The following is a 25,575-nucleotide window of genomic DNA, read 5'->3' on the forward strand; positions in this document are numbered from 1 at the left end:
GCCTTTTATGTAACTTTATTTAACCAATTTCTGTAAAGTTGCATATTATAGTAGAACATATTTCGAAAAATAAGATCATAAAGAAGTTTTGCTTCTAACGTGTGTACACGCACACATTTTTTTTATTATTGACGTGATCTATAATATTTTAACTCCGCCGATCGTCACATATGCTTCACTTTATGTTTCGCTTGGGTTTTGCTAGACGCATCGAATCGATTACCTTTTTGACAATTACATTTATTAATTTATTAATTATTGATAATTCCTTAGTGAGTGTTTGTGCCTATTGTGGACTATTTAAAATAAAACAAATAATTCGTTATCATATTATCAGTCTAACCACTTATTGTTTTCATAATAATTTCATCCTTACGACTGAAAATTGTGTACCTTTCTTCGTGTTAAGAATATATCAAAACGTGGTATGTAGTAAGGGCTTTAAGTAATTATTTTAATTTAAAATTGTGTAACAACAGCCGTTCTTTGTGGTACATGCCATAGATATGTCAAAATAGCAGTCTATGCCACATTTCGTCTATGAAGTTTACCCTAAGAATAACAATAGTATTATCAGGAAAATAAGGTAGTAAGTGTATTTCTATATATTTTAAAACTCGTGCTAATGTCAAATAACGGGGAAACCTTAAATTCGACCATAACAAACAAGGATCAAAACAATTATTTCCCTACGTGGGGCTCATGTCCCATATGGGGCAATCTAATTGTTAAGGGGTTCTATTCGAAAATGTATTATTTGAAGTTTAAGTTCATTATATGTTTTAGAACCCATTTACTGTGTTTTGTTAACAATTTTCTAAAACACCTACCATCATTCCAACACCAATTAAGTTTCTTTAATGAGCAATTACATTTTACATACCAAAAATTATATTTGTTACATAGAGGGGCCTAAGAATTTTAGAAAGGCATGACACAAAAAAAGTTGAGACACACACAGGATCTAGAACATTTAAGAGGCTTTAAAAATAAATAAATGTCGCTTATCCTCTCCATGGATCAGACTGTATTTGTTTCTATGTCACATTGTATTTTACAGGCAAGAAGGTAATCAACATGTACCGGACACATGCCACTTTCTCACAAGTCAAGGTCAAAGATCTGGGAGTATATTTTAATGCGAATCTTGGTTTTGCGCACCATGTCGATAAGATATGCCAAAGGGTTTACAAAAATCTGGGGCTTCACGAATATCAGTGCAATTAAAATATTATACAATGCGCTAGTGAGAAGTTACTTGGAGTACAACGCAATGGCGTGGGCCCCATATGAGGCTAAATACAGTCTCATGTTAGACCGAGTACAAAATACATTCACTCGCTACCTCTACAAGAGACTGTATGGAGTGTATCCATTGTATCCGCTTATATACCCGGCCCTGTTCGTTCTGGGTATGGTGGATTACGACCAGGTACGCCTACGAAGAGAGCTAGCTCTGTCAGTGTATTTATTTAAGATAATTACAGGTCGGGTTCATAATCTAGATATAATGGAGAGGTACCAAGTAGAAACCTGAGACTTCCGTCAAAACTTTTGTATGTACCGCGTGCTATATTGTTAGTTATTATATTTAGGCATATAAATATATTTGTTTAGTAAAAAAAAAACTACATTAGAAAGTTTCAATTAATGTAACTATGACGTCAACTAACGCCGCAAGCTTTGTTTACATACGGTACCTCACGATTAAATTGAATTAATACTATATATATATAAGACAATTCAATATAATCCTCTCCATTATAATTACAGGAAATAATCCTACACTATTTAGCCGCAATCAAATAGTCGTTTGATTAAATGACGCAGAGTGCAGACAAGGCCACGGTCGAACAGTCGCCAGTCGATTCGCCACCAGACTGCCGCCGTAGTTTATTTTCGGAGCTAATTCACTATGATACAGCGGTGATACGAAGAAATTTTTTGTTGTTGTTTGTTTTATATTGTGTTTTCGAGATGTGAAAACGGTGTAAGATATATATCTTATAACTGTTAAACGGACTTTTTTAATAAGGTATGTTAGTAGTTGTTAGTTCCTATAAGGGTAAAGCTGACAACAAAATAAGAAATGTACCTAATCATAAATAGCTGTTTAGTAGCATGTGTGTTAAAAATACTTATGATTTGAATACATGAATATTTTCTTTGTAAGCAGCTGTATAAACATTTGACTTTCAAATTCAAATTAGTTGAAGGAGCTAGCATTATAGTAGATATATAGCAACATATGGTACAATTTGCCATGCTACCCCACGGACACGGTAGAGTACTTCATAAAATTAAATTTCTACTTTTGTTTATATTATTCACTCCATAAAAACCTTCTCATTGGAGCTTATAATTTTTTTTTAATTTTGATCTTTTTTATGAAAACCAATTATCAGAGACGCCACAAATATGAATCATATTTCTAATATTAAACAGGTCTGGCCTAGAAAACTGTTACGAATGGAAAAAGCTTCTTAAAACGGATATCAAAAGATTTTTGTTCGCAAATAACTAGAAGATTTCATTAAAAATAAATTTAATTTAATTATTTAAGATAAGATAAATTGAGTTTATATGTATTTACTTGATTTATTATCCTAATATACTAAGACAATATACTTACTCATAAAAACAAAATCAGTATAATTGTTTGAACTGAATTACTCATATGTCTCTTTTCATCACAGCGTTAACACAAATTTACAGAAAGGGACCAAAGAGCCTTAGTCAAAAGTTTGATTTCGAAACAAATTCGGCCCCTTAGAAGAGAATTTGATACCATTATCAGTTAAAATTGATTTTTTAATGTACATAAATCCTAAAATCATTGGTAATGACGTACCAACTAACCGAATTTCAAATAAATATCTTTATTTTGAAATTCTATTCGTTTATAGGTGTTTTAATTTATTCTGTGAAATGAGAAATTATAGTAACTAGTAATAATACATTCATTGTCATCATCAATGGCTATACAGCCCCTTGTAGCCTCATCAAGTACATCGCAATCGCAATCAATCCAGTGCGTAATCCAGCGTTCAACTTCGAACCTCTATTGTTTCGAGGTCCTTGATAAATCCCATCCCACCAACGCAGCCTTGGTGTACCGGGTTGAACGTACAACGTACGTTACAATAATACATTAGGCTAGCTTATAGAATAGTACTAGGGAAAAAAGTACAGCTGAGACAACGCAATTACAAAGTTAAAAAATATTTTTTGTAACCAAAACATAAATTATCTTAAAAAAACAAGAGATTTGTTTGTGATGATATGTGACATGTGACAGAATGTTATTTCTTTTTATATATAATCCTACTGTACGTGTGTTTATTATTGAACTGCTCTTAAACGGCTGGGCCGATTCAATAAAAATTTTGTATGCGTTTGGGTGGTTTAGATTCACAAATCAGCCCGTCAGATGGCGCTGCTTTCAGGTTATTTATCTATACAGCAAATAAACAGCTGGTATATATGTAAATCTTCTGTGCATGTGTTCGTAATTAAACTCCTAAACGCTGGACAGATTTTAATTAACTTCTTTGTGTGTTCTGTGTGTCGAGAATGATTTACATTATTAGATGTTTTTGTATGTAAGTCGTGCGTACGGGACAACGTCGGATCCGCTAGTAGCATATATAATATTCTGTTATGATGATTCCATATTAACTATTTCGTTTTCCAGCAGCATGTCTCTCCCAATGCTACGCCGTTGTTGCGGGTGTGTCTCGTTAGAAAGAGGTTGCCTTCTACTAGCTTTAATTTCCACTGTAAGTACACAGTATAAATTCAATAATACATCCAACAATCAAAGAAAATGTCTTTTGAAATAAATTTAATTAAAATGTATAAGAAAGTGGCGCCACAACCTGTTTTTACCTGTATCTGTTTCATGATCCTGTGTCAATCGATAGGAAAGTAGGTGATCAGCCTGACGTCGACTTTTTGGGTCTAAGGCAAGCTGGTTTCCTTCACCGTTCACCGCCGACATTCACTCATTGCGCGCATAGAGAAAAGTCCATTGGTTCACAGCCGGTTTCACAACCTACGAGCTCAGGGATGATATATCCCAGAATAAGTACTAATCGTACGTAAAAATGTATTCCAAACTGATGAATTTTATTCACTGGCATCGAACTGGACGTGTAAACAGATTTGAATGAAACATCTACTATGTCATTTACTGCCAGCAATGATTAGTACGAAAGCATTATTTTCCTTCCCAATCTATCTATATGATAATAGTCTTTTAATATAATTATTGATCACATTTAGTTTCCAATTTATGATTAGGGCTAAAAATACAGATATACGGTTTTTCTAAGCGCCTATTATAATAACAAAAAATAAAAATATTCTTAAATATATTCTTGCAAAACTTATTATTTAATTTAAAAATATAATTTTTAATTTCTGTGTTGTGTATTGCAGGTAAGCTGTATATTGTATATAATAGCGGGATGCTGGAACCTCCCACAGCATATGGAAAGAGAAAAAGAAGATAATCTTATATCCATGACAATGATCATGTTTTCATCACTCTCCCTCATCAGTAACGTGTTTGTTCTAATCGGTATTGCAAGGGTAAATACGAACTTATTATATATTATATTAATACACTTAAATCGGTGTTTTGATTCTCAAGATGACCATCATTTCTCGTTCCACAACTGAGCGTTTATTACGGCAAGTTCTAACGCTCACCAACACTGCGGAACCAGCTGCAACTGAAGTATTTCCGAATATAAAAACGATATAAAAACGAAAGATATAAAAAAATACTTATATATGTCCGATATTTTTTTTATTAATAGTATTTAATATTAATATAAGCGGACCCGACAGACTTCGTCCTGTTAAATAGATTTGGAATGTGGCAGTTTTTGTTCCTACCTATTTTATAGTCGGCGCAAAAAATTCTTCTGAATAGAATATTGATAATAGCTCGGTGTGTGAGGTTGAACTCGGGTGACCAAAGTATCTTAAAATTCCATTTTGGTATATTTTCACTTACGGTATGCTTCCTTTTGGGCTGTGCAGACAGTGTGTTGCGGTCTAATGATAGTTGTGCCTGCACGAACAACGGTGGGTGGTATGAATCAACCGGTACCAATGAATCGTCCGCATCAAAAACACACACCCCATCCCTCATACCCGACGAACACAAAACTAAATCCAGCTGACTGCCATCACAATTAAACACCCTGCTTACTTGAGTGAATTCAATGAACACATTATCCGGAAAAATAACATATATTCTGTATCACACGTATTCGGGGTAAATATAAAAACACGGCACAACATAAAAAATTGTCATTTAGTGAACTGACGCGCAAACTAATTCAAACGAACACTGATTGACGTTGATATCAATCGGTTCTTTCACACGTCGCAACCGCAGTTCACGCGTTCACTAGAAACACGCCACCTTGTTTTCCTTCATCCGTCCGGTCGCATCTTAGGATTTGATATCTCGCGGGTACAATTTCCGCATCTTTAATAAAATCGTAACATCCCGTTTCTGTTATATATCGTATATGCCACTATATCGACATTCAGTGCTTCAATACTTCATGACTTTATTTAACTTAGTTCGCAAGCCAACAGAAAACTTACACAGTTTCCAAACCGAAACCAAAACCATTGACTGCACGATATGTATGCATATACGATGTCAATTTTTCCTCCGTAGTATCTAAACTTAATCACCAGATATGAAGGTGCTTCGAGTTCTTTGAGTAGCCCGTATTTCTAATGATTCCAAATTTCTTCCATGAAGTACCTCAGGATTTCTATCATAGAGTACCGTTTGCGAAGCACTGGGAATCTGTTTTGCTATTGTCGTAGTATGGTTACCAACTGTCAAATTGCTAGCCACTTCGCTTACTAACGCCGGTTTCCTGGCCTCTTTTTTATTGAGATGTGTGTGGGTATTGTGTTTTTTTTGATATTATTACAAACTTCGACATTTGCTAACTTATCTTATTTTTGTTTTGTATTTATACCAACACTTTTGGAAGCACAACACTCACAGGCATATTCACGCTCATGATGTGACACTGCGATGTTCTGCCCATTTTTTTTTAAAGCTAGAGATTTTGTATTTTGAGTTCTTTTAACTAGATAAAGTTTAAGAAAAGGCTTTCATTATCACATACACAAATACAAATAATAAAATTATTTCATTTTACCTTACTACTACTAAGATTGTAACAGAATATAAATTGTACTATAATTGTTATCGTTATTAAATATTTTTGTTATACGGCTTCGAATCTCTTCGACGAGAAAAAGATGGCGCTTAACCGAAAAATGTGACGGCAATTTTTTTTCCAACGCCGAAAAAGAAGTTTTACTTCAAAAACCGACTGGGATCTCTGCTAGAGGGCTTCAAACTAAGAGGCAAACTTAGGGTTCAAACCTGATTGGAAAATAATCTACAATTTTAGTTACAAAACGATTGTATGGTAAAAAGAAAAGGGCTGTTTTTAGGGTGTTCCCGGAAATTATTCGAATTTTTCACGCCGTAAAAAATATCCTTGGTCTTCAACGAACATTAAAAAAAAGAATTGGTAAAATTGGTCCAGGCGTTGCATTGTTCAGTTATGCGCTTACCAACACATTTTGCGATTCATTATTATATTAAAGAAAATTATGTTATAGTTAGTCCCATTTCACACAGATTTTTTGCCAGTTTTTTATTTTCTATAGCCTATGTTCATCAGGAATAATGTTTATGTATGTATATTCTTTCAGCTCTACAGCGTTTTATTATAACAGATTTGAATGTAAGAGTTCAATGTTGAAAGTCTTATATCAAAGGCTCTCCTCTTGTCCGAATCAGAGACAATTTTTTTTAATTTAAATAATTTTTCATTTCAGAGGCGACCGAACTATCTCCAACACTCTCTAATGTGCAACTCCATGTTCATACTGTGTATCTTTCTTGTGGTGACAGTAACCTGTATCTACAGTCCAGAGTTCAAACACTATAAACAATCCCCAGTGAATATTGTCCTTATTGTTATTGCCTGGATATGTGGAGCTGGTAAATCGTTTTTATTATTAACTTACACACAGTAATTTGGCCAAAATATATGTATAAGACATATCTTAGTGTAATCAACTTACATTAATTATTTATTAAATTTAATTGTTATAATTCATGAGCTCTCTTTGGGAGGCTTTATAGTTAAAACCATTACCTGTTATTTCAAAGCCAAAGTCAAAAATTATTTATTCATATAGGTAACACAATGTACACTAATGAACGTCAAAAAAGAAATATACATTAAATGCTTCTAATTTTACATTTACTGCCTGCCTGTTCTCAAATCAAGGGCGTAGAACGAAAGAGAAGAACTGGCAATAAACTCTCCGCCACTCTTTTTAATCGCCAAGTTTTTTTTTGTTTTACACAACGCTTGTAAGCTGCATCCATTACACCATGTTCCTCATGACAATAAATTAAAAACAAAGATTTATCTCAGATTGTCAAAGATCAATCAGCATTTATTTATTTTTATTTATTCAGCTCCTATTTTATCAGCAGGAGGCGTGGTAAAATAGGAGCACGCACTTACAATGTCGTGGGAGCAACTCGCAAATACATAGTCGCAGTAACTAACATCACCGCATACACGAATTCAAGTTCGACCAGTCACCACAAGTAGCACCCGTTCACGAGTATCACGCATGGTCAGCCATCGGCCCCCTCGCCATATTTTAGGGCGAGAGACAAACCGACGCATTTCAAATCGTTTCCGGCTTCAATATCATTCTCGTACATGATTCCAAGATGGCTGATATCGTAACGGAGGTTTAAAATCATGTTGAAATTGGGTTTCATTCCAAGATGTCAACAATAGATGTTTTTGTTTTATAGAGTACTTCAAATGTTTATTATGTTTATTACCCTTAATATTTATTTTTCAATTTCTCCCTAACTAGGGTTGCCTGGAAGAGATCGCTTATTAGCAGTTAGGCCGTCCGTTGCATTCCTAATAATTTATGTTTTAATGTAACGAAGTTAAAATAAATAAATGTCTTTGGCAGGATACATTTTAATATTACAATGTTGGAAAACTTATATTACTAGACGAATGAACTCCTTTAGAGATTTTACTGATACTCTTACGTTATTTTAATATAATTATTATTATTTTCAGCTTACTCAATGTACTATTTGATTATAGTCAACAGTCTATATTTAAAAATGAAGTTTTCATACAGTGAAACCGGCTTGCCAATGTAAAGAGCTGGCTGTTCGCATTTACTCTTGTTGTAAGTATCTGTATTATATGATTTCATTATAAAATGTTTTTAAAAGCCGGCAACGCTAGCCCTCTGGCATTGACAGTGTCCATGGGCGGCGGGCATTAACATTAAGTGAGCCCCCTGTTCTATTAAAAAAACAAATTGAAACGCCACATACTTTTCTGAACTATTAAAATATTAGTATTGACACTATATAAAAATTAACCATTACAAGGGAATAATTTGAAGTCATGCAGGCGGTCTTAAAAATAAGCACTGTAATAATAACTGATACCATTCTCTTCAACAATTAATTGGAAGAATGGATTTTAATATGAATAACATTCAGGCCGCTAGTTGAAGTTAAATAGTTTGTTTTGTGATGAGACTAGGCTGTTCATTGAACGGCTAATTAAGCTAGTTGGCTGCGACATATATATCGCAACAACGCTAGACTTAACTAAACGACTTATTATCCATTTTACGAGTAATAATAATAATATAGCCACATTTATTCCTTGAAACTTTTACAAAATATACACACACTTTAAAAAAAAAATATTTTTTCAAAGACTATAGAGTAATAGGCGTCTTCCAATTGCCTCCATCTCTCTCTGTCTTGAGCATTTTTCTCCCAATGTTCTCCAGCAACTTCCTTATGCTTGTCAGCCCACCCTGCGCTCTCTTTCTATTTCCTGGTGGACCTATCCACTTTGATACCATCTTTGTCTATCTGCCATTCTGCCATTGCGAGCGGTATGGCTCGCCCCTTTCCACTTTAGTTTCAAGTCATTGTACGAGTACTATCCTGATATTTCTGCAATTTTTGCATTATTTTTTGTTTTATTTATATACATGTACTTTATAAGATTTCATAACGGTTTCGATAATATTATTACTTATCTAGTTATATTGTACGCCTGCGCCGCTAAAAGTCAAAGTCTAAATAGCTGTATTCATATAGGTAACTTAGTAGGTAGTACACTTATGAACGTCAGAATAGAAGTTAAATTAATTTCAAATGTTTACTACCAGTTCACAAGTCAAGGGCGTAGAGTGGGCAAGAAGAACTGGCAAGAAACTTTTCTCCATTCTTTTTATCGCTAACCTTTCAGATATAAAATTGTTTGAACTGTGACTCCATCTTTGTATCCATACAAAATAGTTATAATTCAATAAAAATGATTCAATATGAGTTATAATAGTATCACATTAAACTATCGCCCGTAAACCAACTTTATAAACAACCATTTTTTTAAATTACATAATTGTATTATTTCCAATGTTGAAATTAAAATGTGTTAAGTAATTAAGTAAAGAATAAGTGTTGTATATTAAAATATGAGTATTTGACTTATTTATTTGTTTAATTAGGAAGCTGCTTCTTGAGATTCCTGCTACCAGGAACAATGCTAAACTACGGGTGAGGTCTATACGACTCTGCGACCTAGGAGCTACGTAAAGAAACTGCAGAATATTGCTACGAGATGGCGCTAAAACATTATTTGTATTGTACAATATAGAGTACGTAAGTTTGCAAATATCATAGGCATTTTAATGACTTTTGTTGGTAAACTATTTGTGTGTACGTATATCTGTATTATATATTAAGAGGTTTTTGAAATTGAATCGATAAAATTTTACACTATTTTATTTGAGTACCATCTTTTTTAATGAAATTTTGTTTACACTATGACGAAAGCAACAGTATAATTTGGACAAGTGTACATCGCTTATGTGCAATACATAACAAATATCGCAATGTGTGTGATAATGTAAGTAAGCAAAAACTAAATATAACTTAAGCTAGTCACTATACATATTGATTATTTAAGTAAATAATCCTAAGGAGGTCCCGTGGGGTAGGTGACCAACCTGATCCTGACACAAATATTGTTTCATTGGGAATCAATCCTACGAGTGACTACAAAATGAGCGGTTACTGTGAAATTGTAACTTTAGTAAGCTTCGCGCCTGTTTTTTTTATACAGAACAGGGCTCGCGAGTGCGTTGCCGGCCTTTTAAGAATTGGTAAAAGAAATGAAACATGAGTGTTTAGTAGAAATATTTTTTGAGATACTAAGTTGTATTTTAGTAAAAACAGTTAAGTAACTAAAAATACACGAAGCATTAATAATAATAATAATAGTTGTTTATTTGCCAGGATAGTGGTACAGTGGTTAGATCGATCAATTACAAATATCCGCACAATCAGCCATTTATACATAGGCATGCAAATGTCATATAATTTTTTACAATCCCTTATTAAAAACAAAAAATAATATCAAAGTTAAATTATTTACAATCGGTGTCAAATCTATGGTACAAATACTAGCCAACGCTTTGCCACTTTGCCTTTAAAAAATTTATCACCTTCCTATACTGATCTATAACTTCTAAGAAGGTGATTAAACCATGGCGTAACAATTTTTTGTATACATCCGTGTTGGATCCCTCGGAATATAACAAGTATCGTTGTATGTTTTCAACAATTTTAGACAATCAAATCAATATATCACTTATTAATTGATTTTTACACTTATGAACAAACAAAATTTATAATAAACTACCTGAGACACTAAGAAATGAAAAAAAGATACATATATTTACAAACAAACTAAAAAAACTTCTTATACGTAAATGTTATTAAAGCGTTAATGAGTACCTAGAAGATAAAAATATAGCTTATTTTCATGATTATTAATCCCTAAATATTCAAAATTAAATAAATAAAAAAAATGTTATTCTATGTAATTGGTACTAGCCTGGAGTGTGAAGTTTTATGTGCTATTTTGTTGCTATTAGTTATGTTATATAGGTTTTGTAATGCCTTCTTTTGCTGTGCCCTAACAGGGTCCATAATATTGTACCTAGCTTTAAGCCTCATAAACATCTTTTGTAACGTTATGGAATGCAAATAAATACATGAATGAATGAATGAACAATGGTAAATAAAATACTGGAAACGCACTCCCGAGCAATCTTATATTGAGAGTGTCTATAGCTGGTATGATGGTAACATCACATGAGCCTCGTGCTTGTTTGTGAAAAAATGCTTCTAAAACATTTATTGCCAGTTCTCAATTCAAGGGAGTAGAACTATAAGAACTTCTTTCTAAATACTCCTCATAACTTCTTACATCGGTAACTTATTGTAATTAAAACTAATAATTATATAAGAACCACAATAAATTATATAATAAAAACCAAACTGCCCACCTCTTTTAACATGGCATAATATATGTATGTAAAATATTTTGTATATTATCTATGTGCGAGGCATGTGTAATAGTAATGTGATTTTTAATACCAGCTTTAATAGATATTACGAAACACGGTAAAATAATAAATAGTATTAAGCTAAGTTATGTTTGCCGAAAGATTTCCCTTAGGGCCATACCTCGCCGAGATGCCATACCTCGCCAGCGACGTTACCATGGCTACGTCTGGCATCGCTGCTTCGCCAGACTGAGTCGCCAAATCGCGAATGCTTTCAGTTCTGTCTCGACAGTCAGACATGAACGTGGCAATTACTGCACCGTTATTATATTATTACCAGCGTCGCAAAAAGATGAAACGAAAAAAGGATAAAATATGGGTAAATCCATTCGTATCAAACCGAAGCCAAAGCGGTGTTTTTCTAAAACTCTATGAAGATCTAAGAAAATACACTGAAAAATGTTCAATTCTCTGAGTGTCACTAACATCATTTTGTTAGCTTCTAATATTTATTTAATTAAATTCTAAACATTTTTATGAAACATATTCTTAAGAATCGTGCTACAAGTGCGCATGTGCAATAGTTATTCATTTGACTCGTTCGGTTGTTTACGAATTGACTCGACCATCTCCCCGAACTGGGATGTTCGAGTCGGAGTAGGGCTTTTTCTTTGTACAAGTTTGAAGTTATACAGTTCACGTAAAATCAGTGAAGTAAATTATAGTGAATTAAGTCAACATTGAAGTGTTTAATTTCCTATCCTAAGAACTAGATCAACTACCGCTAACAATTTGTTGAATTATTGGGTTTATTTCGGTAACGCGGCAACTGGCTGGCGACTGAGTGAGTGACAGAGTATACAAACACGTGCAAACAACTGACAACGTCGACAGGTAGCCAGGGTCACCAGTCGTCGCATGCTGGGTGGTCAACTCTGGCTACGCTGGCTACTTGATGACGTTGCCAGTCGGTCCCCAAGTGAGCCAGCATACATCTCAATAAGAACTAGATGGCAACGTCGCTGGCCAAAGCATCTCGGTGAGTTATGCCCCTTAGTCTGGACGTAACAAATTTTAAAGTTTATCTGAACTTCAGGTGATCAGGGTAGAAGTATTAATCAAACACATTATTTTAACCCGTTTATTATTACGTATATAACAAAGCATTGTACAACAATCACAAACATCAATACATCTATATACTAAATATACAATTTGTAAGTAAATAGGACAACATGTAAAGCGTCTAATTGATCGAAAGTTGTGCTCACGTAGAAACATAAGGTCCATCCAAATAGGTTACTCCAATTTAAGAAGAGATAGAGAGAATCTTTATTCTTTGTTGTTTTGTTGTAAACGATCACAACAGATTTTTTATAAAATATTTATTCGTCTATGTAGAGGCATAACTGCTTTTAGATTTTTTAGCTTAAGTTGTACTTATTTAAATATAACAATAATATAATAATATTATTTATGCATTTTTTAACTATAATTAATGCTTAATTAAGAATATTGTAAATACGATTTGAAAGGTCCACAAGAAATATTTATATCTATAAATGTGTTTTATTGTCATACGCCTAAATAATAGGAACTTATTAAGCCCTATTTGAATCGACCTTTGCCATATTGTAAATCACTTCTAACAAGTATATGAAAGATACATTTATAGAAAAGAGAAATAGGATATACAAACATCGACACATATATTTTTACATATTTTTAACATTGACGGATATACATTAAGGAGAAGCGAATATATATAACTTAACATTTGGTCTTGTAACTTAATAAAATTAAACAATATATATATACTCATGAACGATTGGACCGGGTAATAATTTACTACATAGATAACTGTGACATCTTAAGTTATGTATGAAAAGTAATCTAAAAAGTTTTTATTACAATACAATAAATACTGTCTTGAAATAAAGTGAGAATAAAAAGTAATATCTTAAACCTAAAATTGTAGGTAGGTAGGTACATTCGCTTCTCTCACTATGGACTAATTAAAGCAAAGGACGTTTTATTGTCATAATTTCCTACTCAACACGAACTGAAGCTGAGTCCACGAAGACATATTTTTTATTTTATACATTTCCAATATTTTATGACAATTTTGTTAACAAACTTTTTTGTTAATCTCTGCTATAGATACCGGCAAACATCTTGAACAAATGTTCTTGCCTGCGCAGAAGCGATTTTTAGGTATCAATGGGGGGGGGTTCGGTGGTGCGCGGCAGCGGGAGACTGAGGTGTCGATCTCGTGATTGGTAAATTAGTTGACGTTTGTGTCCCGCGCTGTGTACGACGCGCAAACTTTCCCCCACTCCCTTGTTGAATGCTCAAGAAGTTTGCCGGTATCTCTAAAATATGTATTATGGTTCATTTGGCGACATCAATTTAGTTGTATATTCTTTCTTCTCTTTATTTTTTACAAAAATGATTTCCCTGTGTTATTTAATAACAACCGTGGACCTATTTATGCAAATACTAATTTTCAAAGTTATCTATACATTTATTTCTAATTACTTCGGTTACATATTAAAAATTAAATAATTTTCGAAATCGTTGGTTATACATTTGAAGCTCAAGTTTATTTTTTTTAATATTGTCATTCTGATATGTTACTTAGAATATTAAATTTATGGATATGTAAAACAATGGTTAAAATAAATAATAATACTACAGATGAATGCTATAAATATAAAGCCAATAAACAGTTAAAACAAATGAACAGTTAAAATGTGACAGATATTCGTTATAAAGATGAAATTGGAGTTTAACAAAAAAATGAGACGACGAAAGACGGTTTAGAGACGATAGTTTAACGTGACAAAGTCATAACAAAACATTGTTGTAATGATTGCATGCTTCTATGAATAAAATTATATATATTTTTATTGAACTATCACTGTTTTGCGTACAAGCGTCTTTGTATCCGTAGATACAAAGGAGTAAATCCTCGGACGGCCAGTGAAAGATAGATAGATGCGGCGCAAGCGTACAATGAGCGTAACGGGACAGTGAGTCATGCTTTATCGTCCGTGCACGCGGAGTCCATCGATTTATTACAGGTTGTCACGTCACAAATAATTAACTTAATAGGGGAATTTGGTTTGTTATGAACTAACAATCATGTCGTAAAATTATGGTCAGAAAATCATTCAATACTTTTAGGGACTTTTCTTGAATTACTTAGTGACAGCTCATTAGTAATCAGACATATGAGAGCCTATTGCAGTTTATTTTAATTTTGATACAATTATATTCGTCAAATCATTATTAAGTTTCAAATGTAATTTTAGTTAGTCAGGTTAAATAATTTTGAATCAGCTTGTTGTAACCTTAGTTACGATTCTGATTCACGTCACAGAAGTCTAAGTCGATATATCTAGTCGGCCTTACGGAGATTTCTCTCATTAAAAGATATCTGTATAACATATCAAAATGATTAAGATATATAGATATATTAATGCTCAATGATGGATTAATGATATCAACCGATAACACTATTAGACTATTAAAATTAATTATTATCGTGTTTCAAGAAGTTCGTTTGAAAATTTTCATGAAAAATATGTCACGGTTCCTGCAAACTATATTACTTTTAAGCGAATATATTATATTACTAGTACTAATTAACATATATAGTTTTATAAACATTTTTCTCAAACATTTTCTGACTGAAATTTTACAATCTACGATTCATCTCTAACCCTTATTAAGTTTGTTAAAATCCAATTTCACCCTTATGAACTACGACTATACTTATCAAAAAGATTAAATCAATATTACTCGGTGTTCTGTGTGATTAGGAACTCGGATAACACAACATAATCACAACCCAGTACAATATACATATTAAAAAGATGAGATATTGATATACATAGTTGTCAAATTTATCGATTAATTCTGATTGATTTTAGACAAGGTTAAAATAACTTAAATTGATAAATTTCACGTGACAAAATCTATAGTTGACCGTTTTTAAAATGATATGTTTAATTCTAATTTAAACTAATAAAGTATCCTAAATAAGGTTTATTTAATATTGTAAATAATAATTACTTATTAATTTCTGTATAAATTTTCATCAAATACTTCGATATAAATATTATTACAAATTTTATATGCGAAAAATATCACCCAAAACAAAGGGAAACGCAAAAAATAAGAATGATATGTTCTATACTATATAGTCCAATGTAACTTTAAATTTAATTTTTTTTAAACAATCATTTTGCTGTATTACATTGTATTCATTGGTTCTTAATTATAATTTAATACCTGAAACCTCTTTCTTTATTTTTCGTGTAAGATAATTTAATGAACGCCATCCTCGTTGATCGACAGACAGTAACTCCGAATTATAACAAGGAAGTAGAAATTTGCGGCTGAAATTAATTCGATAATATTATTATTCCTTATTTTGTTTATTTAGGTTCGCATCCAAGGCTCGCTTGAGCTCATTAAATATAAAAATAGCCTTTATTAGAGTAGTGTAAGATAAGATTAAAACTATTATCGAAATGGAGGGAAATGCTTTATTAGCCTCCAAGAAGTACAGCAACTAATGGAGAAAGGCGGGAGCTCCACAGTACCAGCTTCTTTCACTTGATCGTATTCAACTAAGACCGGTTCGAACCCACTCTCGCCTACGACTTGATACCTTGGCGTTGCATAGAGATTTTGGGCCTCTCTGCATCATCTACCGCATTTATCTTGGAAAGCCTTATTTTTGTAAGGGATTTTTGCCTATCTGGAACCAGCTACCAGTCGAGGTATTTTCAAACCAATACAACTTAGGGTCCATAAAGAGGTAAAAAAGAGTGTTTCAATTCTTTATAGACCGACTCAGAAACAGCCCCTTACGGGCCTTGCCTTCTCAAGCATGTCTTACGTCCAACTTCGAATCATTATTGTTTCGATAACTCCATTACACCAGCGCAACCTTGGTCTGCCGGATTTTGGGGTTCTGTCTCGTCCGCTATTCGGTGCACATGTCCCAACCACTTGAGCCTGTTGCATTTTATGAATTGGACAATGATGGCGTCATCAAGAATATTATAAATTTCTACGCCAAACACCATCGCCGCAAACAGGACCAAAGCTTTTTTGAAGAATATTCGCTCGTAAATAAGTAGATGATAAATGAACGAACTACGTCATGAACACATGGATCTATTTCTATAAAATATATGTAAATGAAGTTACCCAAAAAGAAAAGCTGCGTGATGACGTGTCCAGCACCCATATGGAACAAGGTCTTCAGGAAGCTTATGATGAACAGTACCAAGAATACGATCCAAAAGATGTAGTACTTTTTGATTATACTACTCTTTTCCTAAAACAATTTATTAAATTGTACAGTATCTAAAAACATTAAAATCGCCGAGATTTTATTAACAATGTATTGCTTGTTAACAGTAAATTTAGGTTAGAGCTCAGATTTCTTTATCCTAATAGGTAAGTAGGTAATCGGCCTTCTGTGCCTGACACAAGCCGACTTCTCTAGTCTAAGGCATGCCGGCTTCCTCTCAATGTCTTCCTTCACCGTACACGCGAGCGTATAATTTGACACAGAAGGTCTGTCGGATCACTGCCGTGATTTGAACCTACGACCTCAGGGACAAGAGCCACACGCTCTATAGGAAAAGACTGCACCAACAACAAAATAACCTTATAATAATGAAGTTAAGGTGAATAAATACCTTGTATACTGCATACACAAATATCAGGTCCAGCAGAAACTTGATGAAGAGCAGAATAAGAAGAAGAATAACAATAGTATAGACGACGGAAGACATATTATCTTTCTCATCTCCCTTAGTATCTGACGCTTCATTGATGTCCACAGCAAATGTTATCAGTATCACCGCTTGGACGAACGTTACCAGCTGAAATAAGTTCAAAATCTTATATATTTTAGGTTTAAAATGTTGTATGTAAAGTTTATTTGTCATAAATGAAGCCTGCGGGCAAACGGGCAGGAGGCTCATCCAATGTTCAGTAATGCCGCCTATGGACACCCTCAATGCCAGAGGGCTTTCGAGTGCGTTGCCAGTCTATTAATAGTTGGTACGCTCTTTTCTTTGATTTTTAAGCACAATATTATACACAAACCATCCAGTTCGCAGCCTCTAGCAGTAGGACTGACATGTATGGGTTGATAGAGGGAAGAGCAAATACACTTTCGCTTTTTTACACACAAAGTGTGAGCTGAGGTCGCAGTGGTGGATTACCAGTGACCAAATATACAATGACAAGTGTGAGGAGAGAGTCACCAGCAAAATTTGTTGCAGACTTCTGTCAAAACATCAGAAAATTACAAAATCTTTTTGAGTTCTATTAGGTAGCAAAAAATTCGCACCCCAAATTTGCCGCCCTAGGCTCCAGCCTACTCGGCCTGCTGGTAAATCCACCACTAGATGGCATTGAAAAATTTCTTTAAATACTATAAATTTCACACATCCTTAGGGCCACTTACCTATACGTATACCCAACGATAAATACGCCTACATCATTGCTCTTAATACTTTTTAATATTAAATGAAGCGTGAATATGATTTTTTAGTAGTTGTACATAGAAGTTACATATATTATAAAATTTTAATTAGCAAAGCAAATATAAATTTAACAAATAATATCCCGCTTAATAATTATTCATAGCTTTAATGGGTAACGCATCTTAATTTAATGGGTTTAATTTATATAAGTAATCATAACAATCAAATACACAGTATTTACAATTTTCTTAACCTACATAGTAATAATAATAATTATCAAATTTAAAAAGTTTGGTCCCTGTGGCAGTGTACCTTTAACGCTGGCAGCACTTCCTCGCAGTGTTGCGGTACTAAATCGTTGAGCGAGGAAATCACCCGCCCTGAGGTACCGGTACTATCTACCAGGTGACCACTTAAACCTTTTATTAGTATTTGATTATTGATATTGAACACATTAAGTTCAAAGATCAATTGCTAGTCAAAGTATTTGAACCGAAAAATTAAAGCAATTGCAAAATATTAATTGTTACCGTCAAAGAACTCAATATTATAGTTTGTATTCATATTAAAATACCGTCACAAAACAAAAACATATCATGAGAACTAATAACAATAATGTAACAACCTTTCTGATTGCAGTACTTACCGAGCTTATAACTCCTATAGCCATACATCCAGTTTTCAATTGGAAAATGAAACAAAACTTTTCTACGACCGGAAGCTCCATCCTCGCCTAGAAAATGATTACATATTTTTGACTTTGGCCACTAAATTAACTCACTAAAATTAGCAATCTTAAAAAGATTAAGCTAATATCATAAAAATAAACCTGAAATTAAATAATGTTTATATGTGATTATAATAATGAAATATACAGTAAATCCAATTATTTAACCCACATATTTAAAAGTTTTAACAACTTATTTTAAAAGATTGGTTCCCGTGGATGTTATATATACTAATCTACTTAAGTAATAGGTAATATTATATTAATCTGATCATAAATATATTTTTTGTATCAATTGTATTTTAAGGAATTTAAATTTGCACTGTTGTGTATATCTTCAGGCACCAAGTGTTAATGTTTTTTGGTGTTTTGTGTTGACAAGAAAACAATTTAACCTCTTATAGAAGAAGTATATTATTCGTTCAAAATGACTACGAATACTTACCATAATAACACTTGTTTACTTCACAATACAAAGATATTGATTTGCCTTATTATAGAATAATGACTTATTCAGACTACGAAATACGTGTTTGTCCGTCACAAGTTTATTGAGGGAACTAGGGAAGAGCCATCGTACGATTTCTTTATTGTAATTAAGGAGAAGCTTTTCATTTGGCGGGTTAAAAAGACAATCTAATATAAATATTTAATCTTAATGAAACATGTAAATCCAAGGTTTGAAAACTTGACAAACACAGAACAAAATTCGTTTCTGAACCATTAAATGAAATTTCTAGCAATACGTTATGTTAGACAATGACAAATCTTTATATCAATGTATAAAGATAATTATTTAGATATATAATGACAAAGTCATACGAGATGTTACTGGTAAAATGAATCGGGACAGCCAGTTTCCTCACTATGTTTTCCATCGCCGGTCGAGCGAATGTTAAATTCGTACATTAAAGAAACTTTGTGGACATGAATCAAACCTACGACCTCAGGGATGAGAGTCACATGCTGAAGCCTCTAGGCCAATAGTAACATAATACTGTACAATACCATATGTATGTATGTGGACTGAGTTTAGACTCTCAATAGGTCCATTGAGCGTAAAGTCCTGGCTAACTAAGCCCTGTACAATACCATATTAGTTACATTTGTTTATTATTAAACTGATGTCTGACGATTTTACAACGCTGCAATCTGATTAGTTTCAGTTCTTAAACTAGTAACTTTTGTACTTCAATTCAAATAGTTTAACACAAAATACATGTAAAACAAACCATATATAATATATGGTATATAAAAAATAAGACTTATCGCAAATGAGCGATGTTTCTATCTAACAATTTAGTACCATTGGACTGTGCCTTAAAAGAGGCTGCCGGTCCTGCGCAAACCTGTCGAGGATTCCCATCGATCGCCTTCCCAAATAACATTTAATGTTATTGCCCATCTATATTGTCGTGTAACCTACATAGATCATTATTACCTGTCCCTATTTCTAACCGATAGTAACGAAATAATATACATGATGTTAAACGACAACACTCTATGAACCTTATAATAAATGTGTGCGTGTAGAAGATTAGCGTACACACGTAAGAAGTGAAACTTCTTTATGACCTTATTTTTCGAAATATGATCTACTATATTCAACTTTACAGAAATTGGTTAAATAAAGTTAAATTAGATAAAGTTTAACAAAAGGCTTTCATTATCATAGACGTGAATACAAAGAATACAATTATTACGCGCCATCTTTTTATTGTCCCTACCACGGTTGGTCCGAAGAGATTCAAAGTCATTAGTAAAAAAATATATAATAACGTATAATTACGATAACAATGATAGTAATAAATCTATTACAATTAATGTAATTCTGTAAGTATCTTAGTAGTAATGGTAAAATGAAATAATTGTATTATTTGTATTCATCTACATCTATAATAAATCATCTATAATAAAAGCCTTTTGTTATAATTTTATTTTATTTAACCAATTTCTGTAAAGTTGCAAATAGTAGATTTTTTTTGAAAATAAGGTCATAAAGAAGTTTCACTTCTTACGTGTGTAGTAGTAGTACACGAATACATTTTTATTTAATAGGAGGCAAATGGGCAATAGGCTCACCTGATATTAAGTGATACAGCTTCCCATCGACACTCACATTGCCAGAAGGCTAGCAATTGCGTTGCCAGCCTTTTAAGAATTTGTTCCCTCTTTTCTTGAAAGGACCCTAAGTCGAATTGGTTCGGAAATACTTCAGTGGGCAGCTGGTTCCACAAAGTGATGGTGCGCGGCAAAAACCGCCTTAAAAAACGCTCTCTTATGTAAGGTCGAGGTGTGTGTCCAAATTATAAAATATAACGCAAAAACTTAACAACAGAATGGCCTTTCTGTAATCGGATGGGCGGTCCGAGAAAATATCGAGTGTTCGGGCCCCGCAACCCTGGAATACATAATTGTTTAATGGAGAGTACAATCCCAAATTAGAGCGTTTGATGGACATAAAAAATGTATCCGCCCGCTTGCAATGTCTCAAACCTCTGGGAATAGAGATACTCAATTTTAACAAGATAAAAAGGATTACCAATTTTCATTTGGAACATGTTTCAAGTAGTATCTCTATAATCCTCACATAATTGATATCATTGCAATCTAAATATTTGATACAAGTTTTGATTTTTTACGATTTTATACTACTCGGTCTTTTGGTATTACTTTTTTATTAGTAGTTAGCTAGTTAACATTAGTATCGTTTTTTCTAGTATTATATATATATATATATATATGTTATTGTAAAATTGGTATTATTTAACACGTTTTATTCTGCAGATATGTTTTATGATACGTACTGTTAAGAGAGATCTTATTATGTTAAAAAAAAATGATAAATTTGTCGAATCACTCTCCACCTTAAAACAAACTTATCTATATATTTTCATCACTCGCCAATGGTGTACCATGCAATAATGTGCGCATGCCCTTTATCCCCACAGAAATTAATTAAAACATCATGATTTGTTAAATGAATGAAAGACTGAAAAAGAATGAAAAAAAATTAAAGCCGTTTATACGTATCTTCGAGTTGACAAAGATACTTAAAAAAATTAGTTAGTTTTTTTAATATTACACGTAATATTATTTCTCATATAAATTATCAAATCACATTTCTATAAACACGTAGCTTATATACGATACTGGATTCTATTTCGTTAATTAATTGGTAACATAGGCTTCCTATGTAAAATACTTTAAAAAACTTAATCAGTGGCGCTACAACCTTTTTAGGTATGGGCCTCAGATTTCTGATCTCAGTTCATGATCATTTATCAATCTAATAGGCAAATACGCACACGCTGTCGAGTTTAAAAAAATATTTTTTTATATCTAATTATCATTGTCAATATGTAATAATTGATAATAGCGAATCAAGTTGATCACTTTTTGACGTACATACATCTATATAAAGACGAGGAACCATAACATTTTCAGAGTTGGCTCCGAGTCCATTGGTCAAAATGGTCGTCAAAGTGACAGTGTTTTTCTTGCTCTGTGCAACACTGGCAAGTTCCAATAATCTACGCAAAGGTAACCAATAATGCGGAAATAGAAATCCCATACACAATTGTTTTAAATATTCGACTTACAAATCTATATGACAAATTTAAGGATACAATAATCCTTATGATTGTGATTCCTAAACCAGTTAACCAAATTTTCAAGACACCCTAAAAATATAAACTTTAAACGTATTCTCAAAATAAAATTTATCAAAGATTGTATATAAGAAGAAATTTACACAAACTAGAACAATTTGTAAATCTTTGTAGCTGACAATGAGATTTTTATTTTCAGATCGTGCATATTGGAAAACCCTTGGTGAAAATGAGCTCAAGGAGGCTCTTAACCTGCAATGGAACCTGGATGTAGCCAAGAACGTGATCATGTTCGTCGGAGACGGCCTGGGACCAAATACAATCACAGCCTCTAGGATCCAAAAGGGAGGAGAAGGACATAGGCTCTCTTTCGAAGAGTTTCCTCATATGGGTCTGATGAAGGTAATATTAAGGTTTAATACAGTGGATTAGAACGTTAATCTATCAAACGTTGTTATATAATATTGGGATTGATTTATAGGTTTATTCTGCTGACTTAATGGTACCAGACGCCGCGTCCACTGGTACTGCCATGGTCAGTGGTTACAAGGTCAACAGCAGAACTATTGGAGTTGATGCAAACGTTGTCCACAATGACTGTGAAGCTTCTCTGAACCCTAACAACAGAGTAGAATCTCTCGCAGCACTCGCTCTAAGAGATGGAAGAAGTGCAGGTGATACTGTTAATATAGTAACTCATTGACGCTTCTTATAACCATTATCTTAATGGTAAAATCTTTTACAATACCAGGAGAATATAGTTAAACTTTGTCCAGACCCTTTAGTGTATAGCAATAATATTTTAGGTTTCGTCACCAACATGAGAGTGACTCATTCAACACTGTCTCCACTTTACGCCCACACTCCAAATGCCAACTGGGAGTGCGATGCTAGCGTACCCCAAGGCTCTCCATGCAAGGACATCGCTAGGCAGATGATTGAAGACTGGCCCGGCAGAGACTTGAATGTAAGTACAAATTCCCTTATTACAAAATTGGAATTCCACTAACAAAAATACACAATGGAACATCGTTATAAAAAAATATTGGTTTTAGGTTATCCTTGGTGGTGGTCGTCAAGGTATCATAACAGGTGCTCAGGGAACAGAAGAAGATCCCCTCAGCAGATGGGGCTGTTCCAGAGTTGATGGCAGAGACCTTTTCGATAGCTACAGGATCGACAAAACCAGACGTGGATTGCTACACAGCATTGTCTCAAACAAAGATGACTTGCAGCAGGCCGCGGAAGATACCGACTACTTATTTGGTACATATTACTTCTTTCCGAATAGCACGCCCTATGCAATCGATTTGAAATGATTCTCAAATAAATTACGTATACAAATTTCTAATTATAATTCATTTGGATTAGGTGTCTTCAGAAACGAGAACCTCCCATATGAGTTTCAAAGGCCAGAGAATACTCCATCACTGGTTGATATGACTGAAGCTGCTCTTAAGGTCTTACAAAGGAACAAGAAGGGATACTTCCTTTTGGTAAATATTTTTAATTCATATTAAGTATTTTGAAAATTATTGGGTTGTATGAAGCTGAATTGCTAAGAATTGGTTCTGGTAAGGATCTGGAGAAGCTTCGCGAGCTGCACCATGATCAATCAAGCAGACACAAATGCTTTTAGACCTATAAGCATTTTTTTTAAATTTACGGGCAGCTATTAGTAAATAATAATTAATGTGATATTTTCGTTTATTATTATATTTATTATAAAAATCATCCTGGTTTTTATTATATATAGAAGGCAATTCTTGTCTTTTAGACGACAAAATAATCGATGAAATTATTAGGAGGTAATTTTTAGTTTTTATTAAAAGAAACGACTTCTACTCCAGGTTGAAGGTGGTAACATCGACATGGGCCACCACCGTGGTAGGGCCCGCACTGCCATCGACGAAGCTGTCTACTTCGATGAAGCTGTAAAAATGGCCATCAACATGACTGATGAAAGAGACACTTTGATCATTGTGTCAGCTAACATGATGCACTCTCTCAGTATTAACGGGCACCCGGCAAGAGGATCTGATCTTTTTGGTATGATATAAAATTTATATTCAGACATGGGTAGAATCACAATAAGAAGTTAATTATGAAAAGATGTACGGTCTCAGTATTTCTGTCACAACGACTAAATTAATCCACCTATTAATCCGCTCTTGCCACTCTGAAACACCTTTGTCGCTCGGATTGCAAATTATTATCATTAAGTTCTTCGTACATATAACAAACTTCAACGGCCTACGTAACCTATTCCATACGGTTCAATAAAACATAATTAATGATATTTTAAACAAAGTTGCCCAAAAAAATTAATCAGAATAAGAATCTTTTAACATAATTCAAAGAATTTTAAACTCTATGAATATATATGCCATCACATTTTTTAATCATTTTTCACAGGTACCGTTGGTCCATCAAGATTTGACCGTCTTAACTACACCGTCCTGTCCTACGCCACTGGAGGCCCTGGCTCAAAGCAATTTGAAATCAAGACCGAGAACAATGAACAAACTGTTGTGAGACGGGATCCTACCAAGGAAAACACTACAAGTTTCTTCTACGAGCAGGTTGCTGGTATTACCCTTGAGGAGAACTACCACGGTGGTGGTGACGTCACCGTCTACGCTAAAGGTAAAGTCATTTCTCAATTGTGCTCCACACTATGGTAGAAAAGTATAAGTATATCAGGTCGTACCTACTGCTAATTTAAGAAGTCATAGCAGTTTTAAATGGTGGCTTAGGCAGGCCAGTTACAGTTCTCGTAAGACTGGACTCTGAATATTAGCAGGCTAGAAGGGCTACATATCATTCCATTGATAATCACAAAGAGAATTCTTTTTTTAAACATTTTACTCAAACAATATCCCAATATTTTTTGCAGGACCATACGCTCACTTGTTCCACAATGTGCACGAACAGCATTACCTCTTCTATGCCATCTCCTACGCCGCCCAGCTTGGTGAATACGCGACATAATAACAAGGAAAGTGACCACACCTCATTGTAGAGGAAGAGGGGCAATGTTTCTTAAAACGAAACACACAATCTGATCTGCACTATCCCCGAATGTCCCACAAAAGTAATAAACTATTTTTATATACAAATAAAAATTGTAATAAAACACTGTATTATCTATATCCATTTTTATTCCTTTACACCACAATAGGCTTTTTGATATATTCGTGTATGTGTCGTATTAATACTTTATTTTTATTAAAAGACG

The 25,575-nt window shown here is 33.5% G+C and overlaps 3 protein-coding genes across 5 annotated transcripts; 2 read left to right on the forward strand and 1 right to left on the reverse strand.

The window, feature by feature from the left end:
* The first annotated feature begins 1,801 nt into the window (after nucleotides 1-1,801).
* Nucleotides 1,802-10,478, forward strand: LOC123712019. 3 transcript variants are annotated; one of them, XM_045664945.1, is made up of 7 exons: nucleotides 1,802-2,035; nucleotides 3,075-3,133; nucleotides 3,698-3,779; nucleotides 4,441-4,593; nucleotides 6,892-7,057; nucleotides 8,178-8,292; nucleotides 9,640-10,478. In XM_045664945.1, the coding sequence occupies exons 3-6, from the start codon at nucleotides 3,699-3,701 to the stop codon at nucleotides 8,261-8,263; spliced, it is 486 nt and encodes a 161-aa protein (XP_045520901.1). In that variant the 5' UTR covers nucleotides 1,802-2,035; nucleotides 3,075-3,133; nucleotide 3,698; the 3' UTR covers nucleotides 8,264-8,292; nucleotides 9,640-10,478. The 3 variants fall into 3 exon arrangements, with proteins under 3 accessions (XP_045520901.1, XP_045520892.1, XP_045520883.1); XM_045664936.1 differs by lacking the exon at nucleotides 3,075-3,133 and having other exon boundaries at nucleotides 3,695-3,779; XM_045664927.1 differs by lacking the exon at nucleotides 3,075-3,133.
* Nucleotides 9,706-25,419, forward strand: LOC123712010 (membrane-bound alkaline phosphatase-like). The gene is made up of 9 exons (XM_045664918.1): nucleotides 9,706-9,789; nucleotides 22,537-22,739; nucleotides 22,819-23,011; nucleotides 23,144-23,304; nucleotides 23,393-23,603; nucleotides 23,709-23,833; nucleotides 24,188-24,386; nucleotides 24,753-24,983; nucleotides 25,234-25,419. Exons 2-9 carry the CDS (start codon nucleotides 22,626-22,628, stop codon nucleotides 25,326-25,328), a joined length of 1,329 nt encoding a protein of 442 aa, XP_045520874.1. The 5' UTR covers nucleotides 9,706-9,789; nucleotides 22,537-22,625; the 3' UTR covers nucleotides 25,329-25,419.
* LOC123712037 lies at nucleotides 15,676-19,254 on the reverse strand. Its single transcript, XM_045664956.1, has 5 exons — nucleotides 19,172-19,254; nucleotides 18,646-18,732; nucleotides 17,205-17,390; nucleotides 16,708-16,837; nucleotides 15,676-15,887 (listed from the first exon to the last, which is right to left on the reverse strand). The coding sequence occupies exons 1-5, from the start codon at nucleotides 19,172-19,174 to the stop codon at nucleotides 15,817-15,819; spliced, it is 477 nt and encodes a 158-aa protein (XP_045520912.1). The 5' UTR covers nucleotides 19,175-19,254; the 3' UTR covers nucleotides 15,676-15,816.
* Nucleotides 25,420-25,575: the final 156 nt, after the last annotated feature.

This window comes from Pieris brassicae, chromosome 1 (genome assembly GCF_905147105.1).
Source record: "Pieris brassicae chromosome 1, ilPieBrab1.1, whole genome shotgun sequence".
Taxonomy (NCBI): domain Eukaryota; kingdom Metazoa; phylum Arthropoda; class Insecta; order Lepidoptera; family Pieridae; genus Pieris; species Pieris brassicae.